A 12,494-nucleotide genomic window follows, 5' to 3' on the forward strand; every position below is an offset into this window, starting at 1 on the left:
AGCCCAACAACTGTGCCAACAGCAGAAGAAGAAATCCAAGAGAAAATCAGTTTGCTTAGTGAGGGATGAAGAGGAAGCAGGGCCCTCAGAACAGGAGGAACAGGCAGGGCCAGAGATAATCCCCCAATCCCCATCCCCGGGATAGGATTTTAGCTGCCACTTAGGGAAGAACCCCCGGTGACCTGGCTGCTCCAGCGCTCGGATGTCGTGGCCCACGGTGTGGAACTGGATGGTAGTGAAGCCAAGCAACTGGAATGCCTGTCCTGGGATGTGGGCACTGGGAAGAGGACAGAAACTCTCAGCCTCTGGAGACAACTCCTATTGTCAAGCACGAGGGAAAGGTGTTCTCTCGAGGGATCGGGCTCCCAAGAGACATAGTCAAGACACCAGAGCGTTTCCAGCAGAAACAGATAAGATATGAGGGGGAATGGCATGTAGGGAAATGTGTTTTGTGACGCAGAGTTCAGGCTGGAGGTTTCCCTCAGCTGTGCACTGTGCGATGAAGATACAAACAATTCATTACAGGTCTGCAATCCTTCTCCAGAGGTTAATGACAGACTGTGCAAAATTGTGAGTATGGAAGAAGTATAAGGAAACTGTGTAAGAAAACAAACAAACAAACAAACCACCAACAACCTCTTTTCTTCTCTGATTCCAATTAAACAGTGAAAATAAATTAAAAAATCTGTTCCTTCTGCCCGCTCCTGCAAAACCAACAAGGGTTGGACACAGGTTATCTACTGTCTAGGCTACGTTTTTGCATGGAAAGCCCTTCCCCTCTACTATCCATGAGGATCTTGCTTGAGTTTGCTAATCCTCCCAGCTGACAGCATAGTAACAGAGGAGGCACTTTCATCCATCAGTCAAGGACAACATTTTGTTAATGTAGACCTGGCTTTGGGCAGGTCTCGCTGCTGAGTTGCATTTGAAATATACTTCTTTTTATAAAAAAATGATGAGGTTTTGTTCGGTTTTGTTTTTACACAGTAGAAGTTGAGAGTCTGATATCACATGTCACCAGGAGCCTGTCCTTAGGATCAGTCAACAATGCCCAGGCCTTTAAGCTGGCCCAGATGTTACCTCCTACTGTAATAACAAGAAAAGCTATGAAAATATGTGTTGAACAGACATGAAATTAAAACTTAAATGTTTCTAGCAATCCAGAAAATAATACCAACTTTGGAACGCAAGTGTATCAGGTGTTGCTGTGAAGTTCTTCTTCTTCATATCATTATTCTGCTCACCAGCTGTCACACTCTGTGAGGGAGAACGTGAAGTAGACATTTAGACTTAATGTTCCTTGTTGAAACAATGAAATAGATTTTCTGACCTAGAGGAAAGCAAGCTGCATTTTGTATTATTTATTAGGAACAAACGGAGAAGATGAGGAGGGAAGGGTTTTTTTCTTTAAATCTTAACTTTTTAGCTTCTTCGGGAGAAGGGCACGTTTACGTGAATACAAGAGGGGAAAAAGGCTAAGTTATGTTTAAACACAGCGTATTAGCTACTCATATATTCTTTGTGACTACTGCTCTAAGCAGCACAAACCCATCTTACCACATTTAGTTTAACAAGGTGTGGGGGGGAGATAGATAACCCAAAGCACCCACAAGAGTGCCGGGAAATAAATCACGCACCATTACCTCAGCCGAGCAGCAATTCCCTTGCTGATGTGGGGGGACACACGCCTGCACCCCTTGCTTAGGGAAAGGCCAAGGATCACCGCTGTACACACCGGGTGTGTGTGTGTGTGTGTGTGTGTGTGTGTGTGTGTGTCCCGGCCGTGTCCCCGCTCCCCTCACGGCTCCCCCGCCCCTCAGCGGGGCTCTTTGTGCGCCCGGGCCGGCGCCGCCGCCGTTCTGGGTGACAAGTAGTCCCGGCCCCACGCTCCGTGCCGTGCCGTGTCGTGCCGCAGCCGGCGGAGGGGGCGCGAGGGGGGAAGCAAAGTAGTCCCGCTGGAATGCGACCGCGGCCGCCGCCGCCGCCTCGCCCCGTCCGCGTCCGTCTCCCCCGCGGCCCTAATCGCCCTGCCGCCCGCCCGCCCTCCCGCACGGAGCTCCGCCGGGCCGCGGTCCCCGCCGCGCGGCAAGAGGCTCGCCCGCCCGCCCGCCGGGGAGCGCTGCCGGGGGGCGGGCGCTGCGCCCGGCCGGGAGGAGGCGGGGAAGGAGGCGGAGAGCGAGGGCTGTATCCGTGCGCCGGAGGGAGGGAGGGAGGGAGGGAAGGAGGGAGGGGGACGGAGCGCGGCGTCGGCGCTGAGCGGCGGCCGCGGCCGGCATGGAGGGAAGCGCCCGCTCCCGCGGCGCCGCGCCGGGCCCGGGGGCCTGCTAGGCACGGGCGAGGGGGGGGAACCTCCGCGGCCGCCCTTCCCCGCCTCCCCCCCCCGCCTACCCCCCCAATCTTTTCCCGCCGCCTCCCCCGCCCGCCTGGAAGCATGAACTGGCAGCGGAGGGGCCGCTCCTCGCCGCCGCCTCCCCGCCGGTGAGAGCGAGGAGGGAGGGAGGGAAGATGGGGCCCGTGCTGCGCAGCCTACTCGCCTGCAGTTTTTGTTCGCTGATGAGAGGTGAGCGGGGAGGGGCAGGGGGAAAGTTGCCGGGCTGGCGGCGAGAAGGGGCCATGTTTGGGCGTGCGGGAGGGGAGCGGCCAGGCCTGGCTGCCGGCGGGGCGCGGGGCCCGGGCGGGGAGAGGAGAGCAGAGCAGAGCAGAGCGCTCCCTCCCTCCCTCAGCGCCGGCCGCCTCCTCCTCCCCGCTTCGGGAGCCACTCACCCGGCCCAGCCGGGAGCTGACCGCCCCCCGAGCCGCCCTATTGTTGTTTTCAAGTTTTTTTCCTTCTTTTTATTTTTTTTTCTTTCCTAAAAAAGAGCTCCCCGTACTACCTCGCGTCCCCCATCTCTCCTCACCCCCCCAGCAGTCCGTGGGCTCTGGGGCATTGCTGGGCCGCGCCTATGCCAGGCCGGTACCGCTGTCCCCATTACCAGGCTGCTCTCCTTTCCCCCCCCACGAGTGTCGATCGTGCCGGGAGCCCCGCGTGTCCAGCGTGGGGAGGCTGGAAAATGCTGGTGCTTCACCGACACTTCACTCCTCGCAGCGAAGCGAGCGAGAGGAGGAATGAATGCAGTGCTTCCCTCAGCCGGGCTGGCTCTGCGCTGGCACTTCGGAGAAGTTTGTGTTTCACGGGTGAACCGCCGCGGATGCTCGTACAGCTTTAAATCAGCCCCACGGGGGGATGTCACTTAAAGCAGCTGAGCATTTTGGTTCCACTTCCCGACTCCGACAGAATTTCTTGTCTTGCAGGGTGCAGTCTGAAAGAAAACAGGATTTTTTTATTATTATTATTTTTTTAACGCTGTAAATCTAACTACTGTAGCTGTAACTAATGTAGCTGTTTCTCTGGGTTGAGTATTTCTGGGAAGGAATCGTCTGTGGTGTTTGCATACGTCATTTTGCTGTTTACTCGATTTTTTTTTCTTACTAGATGGGGAAGAGGTTAATTGCTGACAGTTTACCAACGACACTTTGATTTAGAAAATTCATCCACGCTAGAGTGTTTTGGTTAAGATTGGACTAACTCAGGTTAGGTGGTGTAGGCTGAAGTAACCGCTCTGTCTCCAATTGCTCGATGCTCTGAGAAACAAAGATTTTCATCTCCTCCATGGCCTTTTTTTTTCCCACTCTGTGCATCTGTTTGCCATATTGTATCCTGTTTGCAGAGATACAAATACACTTATTTAAATAGTACGTGTAACATTTCGTACTTCTGTATTAACAGTTAAACCCCGATTTTCAAAAGCTGAGTTGAGTCTGGAGTATAGGGAGAAACGGTTTCCTGATTAGTTTATTTTGATAAGTAACAGTCATGCCCGTTCTTAATATACCGTGTTTGTCTTTAGTGTTCAACCTAGTTCAAATGACAGCACAGAAACAGCTGTTGCACGTGATGTCAGACAATGCTGTTCCTTTAATTTCTTCAAATCTCAAAATAGTGGCGTGTGCTTTTGCAGATTTTTGTATATTTGATGCTTAATAGGACGCTTTGAAGAAACATTCAGTTTATAAATCGTGTGACTGTCATTTGTTTTCTTGTCTCTCATCTCTGTTGCCAAGGCCACTTGTGTCTGAACAGCATTTTTGGTTTTTCTGTGTTCGTGGTTCCCTCCTGTCCGATCACCTACCTGAAGTAATAATCTTCTGTTTTGTGACGTGATAGTAATTTTCCTGCTGACTAATTGTTACTTTAGGTGGAGATGAACAGCAGGAACAGTTGAACCGTGAAGAACCAAAAATCAAATTTTAATGCATATATATCCTCCCTCATAAACAGCATCTGTGCAAGTAGAATTGGTTCAGATAAGCTGTGCTGAGTTCAGAGGAGGTGTCAGCAGTTCCTCAGTGAGGCAGAGGCAATGCCAGCATGAGTATGAATAAGCTTGTACATGAAAGTAGAGGTGAAGTTATGAAGTTCACTGTTTGGTTTGCGAATTCGGTGCCGTGGAGGATGCCAGGCCAGCAGTGCTGGAGACAGAAACTCAGAAATGTAGTAGTGAGTGTTTGTGGATTGCAGCATCCCCGCTGCTCCCAGAACTAGCCTCCCTGCTCTCGTAAAAAAGGCAGATGGACCGAGGTTTACAGGACTGAACTGTGGTCATTACTCTGAGGAAACTCTGGTAGACTTGTTCAGCTCTCTGGTAAGGAGTGAAATTGGTACCCTAAATACACAAGGACTTGAAGAAGTACAAGACCGTTACTGGCTGGAAACTGTTGCACAGGGCAAGGCAAAAACCTGTCAAAAGTCATCCGAGGACTGTGATAACCAGATGCTACTGATGTTTTGAGGGCAAGTGTTTGCATTTCTAAGAGCCAGCAGGTTACTGTCATGACATCTTGCTGTGGAGGTTCTGTGCTTTGGGGTTGGGTTGTTGTTTTTTGGGGGTTTTTTTAGTGTTATGGCTGGTGGAAGAAAGAGGTCACTGGTCCCTCTTGGCCATAAAACTCTTGTTTGAATGGGAATCTTATAAATGATGTTTGTGCAGATCTACTGAATATTGCAGACCTCTGTGCTTGAGGTCGGTCAGTGGAGAAATGAAAATGCCTCTCTGGTAGCGGACATTTTAAAACTTCACTTCCCTCTTACGCATTGGGAAGAGGGTTTGTATTAATCCATTATTATCGTTCTAATATTGTTATTGTTTTAATTGGTTTTAATCTGTTGCTTCTTGGCTTTCATAAACAGATCGTTGCTTTTTTGCATTTCTTTTTTTAGGTAGATTCGTTTACATGTTTTTAGAAGAGCTTAATGTTCAAGACTTTCTAAGCTGTAACTGGTGGTGTGTGCACGTATTTTTCTACCAGAAGTCAGAGGAGGGGACAAGGAGTAGGTTTTTGCTTCTGAAGCACTCAGGTTAGAGATGAAGTGTGGTGTTGCCGGTGTGGTTTGTGCCTTCAGGTGAAGGGTCTCTGTACCTTGGACTGTACAATACTTCTTCATTACATGATGCCTCAGAAATCACTGTGCCTTTGTCTGCCATGATTTCCGATGCATTTTCCCCTTTTACCTCTTCAAAAAAAATCTAAGATTAATGTGATCTAACGTGTTACAAAGCCCACCATTACTCTAATAGTTCTTCCAGTTGTGTCTGTGATATAGTTCACTTATCATCAGATTGCTGTGGCTTTTGTTTAAAACTGAAAAATTAAGACTTAGTTTGGTGGTATTTTTTTCTATTTCTTGGAGGTCAGGTGAAATAGCACATTTGGCAAGGTGCACTGAAGATACAGGGAAGTTCTGGGTATTGGGCTAAACTCTCTATATGTGGTCAGAGGTGTATGCAGGTAAAGGATCCCTCAGTGTGAGTTACATGAACATAATCAGGTGGAAAGCTTTGCTCTTGTCTCACAAGATGGTTAGGGGAGACATGAACTGTATTCATGTTTCATGTGCAGAAGGGCTTTTTGTTTTGTTTTGTTTTTCTTCAGGAAGATAGGTCAGGCTCGGGCACATAGGAACCTTTTAAACTCTGTCTTTGGAAGCTGGAGAAATCTGATTCCTTTGGACATCTGTAATCCACCTTTATGATGATGTCGCGTCTCAAAAATGCCAGCATTAAAATTATTTGCTGCGGTGCATGGGATATGGGATTCACTTTAGTTCAAATCCAGTAGAGCAAAGATATTTTTTTTCTTCCTTCTGAGAGGGTGGGCTAGGAGAAGAAAACAGGGAGAAACAGGTCTCAGTTTCTGATCCGTCACCGTTCATCTCCTCTAGCAGCCAGTGTGCAGACTTAAATACTATATTCTTTGTCCCCAGCATATTTAACCTCATTAATTTCCTATGAAATGGTAAATACTCGGGTTGCTTTGCCAGTGCTTTCTTCAAAAGAGTCCAGTTCCTTGTACTGTAGGGAGGGGTCTGTGTTATTGCTGAGTGGCACCAGAGATGCAGTTGTAATTAAAGCTTTTTTGCATGATCCTGCTTCTGGCTGAGCTGGTGGCTCGTCCGTGTCTGGGATTGTGCTCGGCTCCTCTTCCAGTTCTCCTGCTGAGGAGCCCTCACACTGCAACCCACTCAAGAGATTCAGGTGGTGAACTGCCACCCACTTCTTTGGTGGCACTTGGGAGCCATTTGTTCTTTGGAAGTGGTTGGTGGCGGTGAGGCAGTATTACGATGATATGGAATTTCCCCCAGGCTGGACTTTTACCAGCGAGTGATTTGAGTTGCTTAGGAAGATATGGGGGGATGCAGCTGCCTTGCAGACTTCAGGGATGGTCTGTTCCCATTTACAGTTGGCACTAACTTTAAGTGAGCCCTTGAACCCGAATGCCGTGGCTCACCGGAGATGGCTGCTGGTGTGCGCGCTTGAGGTTTACGATGAGCACGCAGTGAGTTCTTGCGCTTCTTCTGTGCTGAGCACTTCGTAAGGATGACTCTCCTGGAGTGTCATTGCTGTCCAATGAAAGGAGTATATTTGCCTTCATTAAACTCTCCAGATACTCTCGTGGGTTGTAAATATTTGTGTCAGGAGATTCACAGTCCGAACAGGCTTGCTGTTTGCTCCACGTGGACAAACCTGGTCGGAGCACCCTGCTTGTGTTTGCAAGCAGAAAGGGGTTTGTTGGTTTTTGTGTCCTGTGAAAGGGTTGTGAATATGGGGTGATTTTATTTTTCTCCTTATGGTTATCTTGCTACAGACCTTTCAATTTTAGTGTAATTGGCACTGTTCCCTGCCAGTTTTGAAAAGGAGTCAAACAGACCGGTCTAGGAATAGAATGAGAACACTGTCCATACCTTCTACTGAAATATCTTATTCTTAATATGCTTTTAAGGAATTAACCAGTCAAAGTCTAGGTTAAAAGAAGCAATGGTTTAGTTAGGTTTTTTTTTTTTGTTTCCTTTGCAAAATGCTGTAAACTGTTTGGAGAAAGAAGTGTATCAGTTTAAAAGACTGAATGCTTTTTGAGCTTCATTATTTATATAGAGAGAACAATAAGGAGATGTTTTTAATATAAACAGACATGGGAAAATGGCAACATTCATGCAGATTTTTTTTTAGTATCTTGTTACAGGATCACATTACCTAAATAGAATTACTCCCTTGTGATATAATCAGTGTGGCAAAAATGGGATTATAGTTTTAATTCTGTTTATGAGGGCCATGTGTGGGCTCTTGATGTCAGATTTGAAAAGTAATCGTATTTGAGACAAAATTTTAATCAATGAGCTATATAATTTTGCTTAATCAAAAATTGTTTTCCACCTCTACGATACCGAACTGTAATGTTCTCCTTTATAATCTTCTCCTGATTACTCCCCTCCCTTCCCAGTATGTTCCCAGAGGAAAAATGTAGTTTGTGTGTACTTTGCTGGGTTTTTTAAACTGTTTACGCCTCCAGAACTCCTTAATAATAAGGATTTTCCTCTGTCTGTTGTCAGAGAATTCAGGCTTCTAGAAAGTGGCTGATGTGTTTGCTGGAATTCTGGAGAGCAGGAATTTGTCAACCTTGTAGTGACTCTTAGTATGTCCATTTAGAAAATGCAGTGATGTTCTAATAACTCAGAAACTTAACTGAGGCTCAACAGTTACCCTTTACCCTGTAGGTAATGGTAAAATTATTAAGATAATTCAGAGTTGTGTGGGTTTGTGTTTATGGGCTTTCTTTTGGATTACCAGAAATTAGCCCCGTTCAATAAGAAAAAGACAAGATTAAATTAATTGAAGTATGTGCACATCTTTCTTTACCCATTAAAACCAATCCCTAGCTGTTCATTTGAACTGGAGTTGTTACTTATTATATTAATCTGTAGTAAACTTTGTAGTCTTAAGAATTTGAATATTTGAAGTGTAGTTTTTGGTTTGAGAACTTTTCTTTCTTCTGGCTGATGGGAAGTTGTTTTAAACTTGCACTCTGATTTTCTTTCAATTTTCTTACAGTACTATCTTCTAGTGCAGTGTGAATTCTTCATATTTTTGCAAAATTTTTGATTCTGTGGGTCATTCTGTCCTCCAGCTGTTTTTTTTTTTTTGTGCTAAATTCTGTGTTCATGCTTGACTACAATTTCCTGATAGCGCTTCCAAAATCTGAACAAACACCAAAAACAAAAACCCAACCATGAAACAGAAAAAAAAATGAGTTCTTTTGTTTGACTCGGTTTTTACCTGGCGGGACAAACTTTTTCAATAAACAGATTGTGGGGATTTAAACACCCACCAGCAGCACTAGGGAAATATTGCCAATGTGTGTGGAACTGGCCTGACTTCATCTGCAGGGTGTCACTCTGGCAGCTGTTTGAGAAACTGCGACAGCGTTGAGGGAAGAGTAGGAGGACACCTGAGGAAGTGTAAATGTTGAAGTTCTGCAGACATTTATGTGTGTCAAGGTATTACTTGATTACATATCCCTAAGGAGCTTTCGTGCTTTCCAGAGCCTGCTACTGGCCCTGGAAGGTGCCAGGATGATTTGGCAGGTGATGCCTTCTGTTCAGAAACTTATTTGCTTGTGATGGCAGGCCAGAGCTCTACAGCGTGCTTCAGTCGTGTGTACTTTTGCTCTAATCTGACGGGGCTGTTGGCTTTTTATGCCTGGACCTGGGATTTCTATCATTCCCTGTAGTCCATTTTATTCTTTTTTTCCTCTCATTCTCTTACTCCCGTCCATGATCTGGCCTGCAAAACTCACAGCAAAGCTCGGTGCAGATGCTGCTGTTGCTGCTGCTGCTTGGTGTGTTTGCTTTTGCACTTGAGATGGTTACTTTTTCACTGGCGAGCTTGACTGTTCTTGTGACCTTTGAGTTGCCATCTGAACAGCTCTTGGATGTCCTTAGCATGGAGAATATAGTTAAGGTTAGCTGAAAAGAGGAGAAAAGGTCCTTTCTGCCAAGTTTGGGCTTCCTCAGGCTCGTTTACTAAACACCTGGTTGGCTGCTGTGTCCTGCAGGTACATTTGTGAAAACAAGGAGGTTCAGAGAGAATAGTGCTCTCTGTTCAAAGTGACAGTGGAATGGGGGCCACTGGTAAATCAGTTCATTAGTGTTATTAGGAAAAAAAAGTATGGAATTGTGTTTGGAATTGGGCAAGTGCTGTGATGGAGAACTTGGGGCAAAATCCTGGCCTGTTGCTTGCTCTCCTGAAAACTGGTATGTACTTGCTGATGATTTTGTTGTTTGGTTGAAAATACAAACCGTCTCTGTGTAAGTTTCTTGAGGCTGGCTCCCTACTTTTGGGAAAAGTTTATTTTAATTTTCAAATTCTCTCTTTTCTTATTTTATACAAGCCTCCCAGGCTTTATTCCCAACGCTACCTCAACCTTGTCATTGTTGCTTCTCTAAACTGAGCAGCAAAGCTCAAACACTCACAGGTAACACGCAGAACTCCTTACAAGCATGAGCAATGATGAAGAAATTTGAAACCGGGAGAATGAAGGAAGAGTCCTCACAAGTGTCAGTTCCAGAATCCATGTGTCAGTCCAGAGACTTTTCATTATGTTCTTGCCTTGATTCTCTGTGGGACATCTTGGGGATGGTTATCGTATTACAGACAGGGAGTTGTGTATTTTGAATGGGTTTAAGGATTAAATTAATGTTGTTTGCTGGTTGTATGTGCCTGTTTCTCTGGATTCCTTCCTTATTGTGCCCCATCCAGGTCTGTGTGTATTTGCTTGGTACATCTCCTCAGTGTCTCCCGTTTCTCCATGTTTGCCATCAAACAAACAAAGTTTTCTCACTCCCTCTTCCTGTCTAAAGACCGTCATAAATCAGTTTATATTCAGTGTTTCTAAATTCAGGATGACAGTCTAAGCAATTAATTTTTTAAAAACCCCACTAGACCCAACAAAACCCTCAGCCCCCACCACCCCTAAACATGTAAAGCAGAACTCGTTTAATTGGAGGTAGGTGAAGGAACTCTTTAGTTCTTTCAGCTTCTCCTAATTCGCATGTGACAGTGTCTCTGGGAAATTGTTTAGTGCCTGATTTTCAAAACTAGCCATTGGATTTAGTCTGTGCTAGTATTTCTAACTTCGGTGCAGGTTTCTCGCATAAGGAACTGTATCTCTTGTGGCAGTGTGGCCTTGACATTACTGAACCACACACATCTTTGGCTCTGTAAATGACAACTTTTTGGTTAGGACACGCATCCTTCTCCAAGTTTAATCTGTGCTGATGAACAAATCTGCGAGTTCCTGGTGACATTTGTGTGGTGACAGTAGTATCTTTTGTAGGCTTTTGCTGAAGAAGGAACGAGGCTGGAATTTGCATCATGCCGTACGTAGCTTGTGATTAAGGACAATTAAGCAGGCATATTACACTTGAGAAACTGCCTGTTTTCATGGCTGCTGCTTTACATTAGTCATCTTAGGTGTTGTTGTGAAAAATATGCTGTGAAAACTGACACAGTAAGCAAATAAAGCCTGTGAAATAAAGGCTTTGTGTTAGAGAACTAAACAGGAGGGGTAGAGCTGAGTGTGAAAGATCTCAGTGTTGTCCATACCTGTAGAGTTATTTTTCTCGCTACCTCCTCCTACCACTTCTGACACTCTGAACCAACGTTTGTCTCATTCTGTGCAATGAATTTTGGATATTTTGTATTATATGTAAAATATCTGAGATACATAGTTTTGGGGAGTATCAACATGCAGGTGGCTCTGAAAGCTTGACATGAATTACGCTGTTATTGAAGCAGTGTGTGTATATTACTGAATTCTATAAAGAAAAATAATCACTGCTTAGGTGGGCCAGCACTGAGTGCTTAGAAAACTGCTTTACTCTTGCCTTCCTTATTCCTATTTAAACGTCCTTCTGTACAGAACAGTGTCACTTGGTTACTTCAAACCCCCATTTTCTTTGTTCTCCGCCTTCTTCTTTATTGCTGTTTTAATAATGCACAGCCCAGAACAGCGAGCTGCGACCTTGGCTTGTAACAAAGTCGAGAAGCTTTAAGTCCGCGCTTTTTAGTCGTAAACGTCTTGTTTAAAAAACATTCTTATGTTAGTGTGGGTTGCAGTTACTCTGAGTGACGTTAATCCCCCCGTCTGTCCCCCTTGTTTGTCCTGTTTGAAGCCGCCCCGCTGCTGCTGTACGCGAACCGCCGGGACCTGCGCCTGGTGGACGCCGCCAACGGCAGGGAGAACGCCACGGTGATCGTGGGCGGCCTGGAGGACGCGGCGGCCGTGGACTTCGTGTTCGTGAAGGGCTTGATCTACTGGAGCGATGTCAGCGAGGAGGCCATCAAGCGGACGGAGTTCAATAAGTCCGGGAGCGTACAAAACGTGGTCATCTCCGGACTGCTGTCGCCCGACGGGCTGGCGTGTGACTGGCTGGGAGAGAAGCTGTACTGGACGGATTCGGAGACAAATCGGATTGAGGTTTCTAACTTGGACGGGTCGCTGAGGAAGGTTTTGTTTTGGCAAGAGTTGGATCAACCCCGAGCAATCGCCTTGGATCCTGGAAGAGGGTAAGTCTCTGTTAACACAAAGTAGTTACAAACGTGGAAGTTTGGGCTATTTCTTGTTTGTTTAAGGATTTTAACTGGGTGATGGTTCTGTTATTGAGGTTACCCTGAGCCGGTCTGCATTATTTACTTCACTTTCTATCAGTGTGATTTGCAAACGGTTTGCACTTCTAAAATTGCATTCATAACGGTTTGTGAACATCAGACTTTCACCCTTCTCATTTTCCTGCAGTCTAATCCATCCCCCCCATTATGCTCAATTGATGTTTATTTCAGTTACAGTTTTAAAGGATTGTAATTAATGAAAAGAAATGATTTAGCAGCAAAACTTACACAAAAGTCATCTTTATCAGCAAGTTCAGTTTTTCATCAGAGTTAAATTGTCAAATGTACTTGATCTAAAGTAGCATACAGAAGTATTTCATGATCAAGTTGGTTTAAGTACCAAACTGTTAGTCTCTTCTGTGTTGGTATGTGTATTTATTAAATGTATCTATCTTGCTGAAAACATGAGAATGCCTACTTGAAAAGGAAATGTTGAGGATTGTATAAGCTAGC

General features: G+C 45.5%; 1 protein-coding gene across 2 annotated transcripts in view; it reads left to right on the top strand.

Moving 5' to 3' along the window:
* Window positions 1-2,280: 2,280 nt before the first annotated feature.
* The window catches only part of LRP6 (LDL receptor related protein 6), a 64,008-nt gene continuing 53,794 nt past the window's right edge, over window positions 2,281-12,494 (top strand). Inside the window, exons 1-2 of one of the 2 annotated variants that reach the window (XM_027898529.1) lie at window positions 2,281-2,560; window positions 11,546-11,939. In XM_027898529.1, coding sequence (XP_027754330.1) covers window positions 2,506-2,560; window positions 11,546-11,939 — 449 coding nt within the window. In that variant the 5' untranslated portion in view covers window positions 2,281-2,505. The remainder of the gene's footprint in view (window positions 2,561-11,545; window positions 11,940-12,494) is intronic. The other variant, XM_027898528.1, reaches the window with a different exon arrangement.

Source organism: Empidonax traillii, unplaced genomic scaffold (assembly GCF_003031625.1).
Source record: "Empidonax traillii isolate 1590-97213 ecotype Southwest subspecies unplaced genomic scaffold, ASM303162v1 scaffold601:size890739, whole genome shotgun sequence".
Classification (NCBI taxonomy): Eukaryota; Metazoa; Chordata; class Aves; order Passeriformes; family Tyrannidae; genus Empidonax; species Empidonax traillii.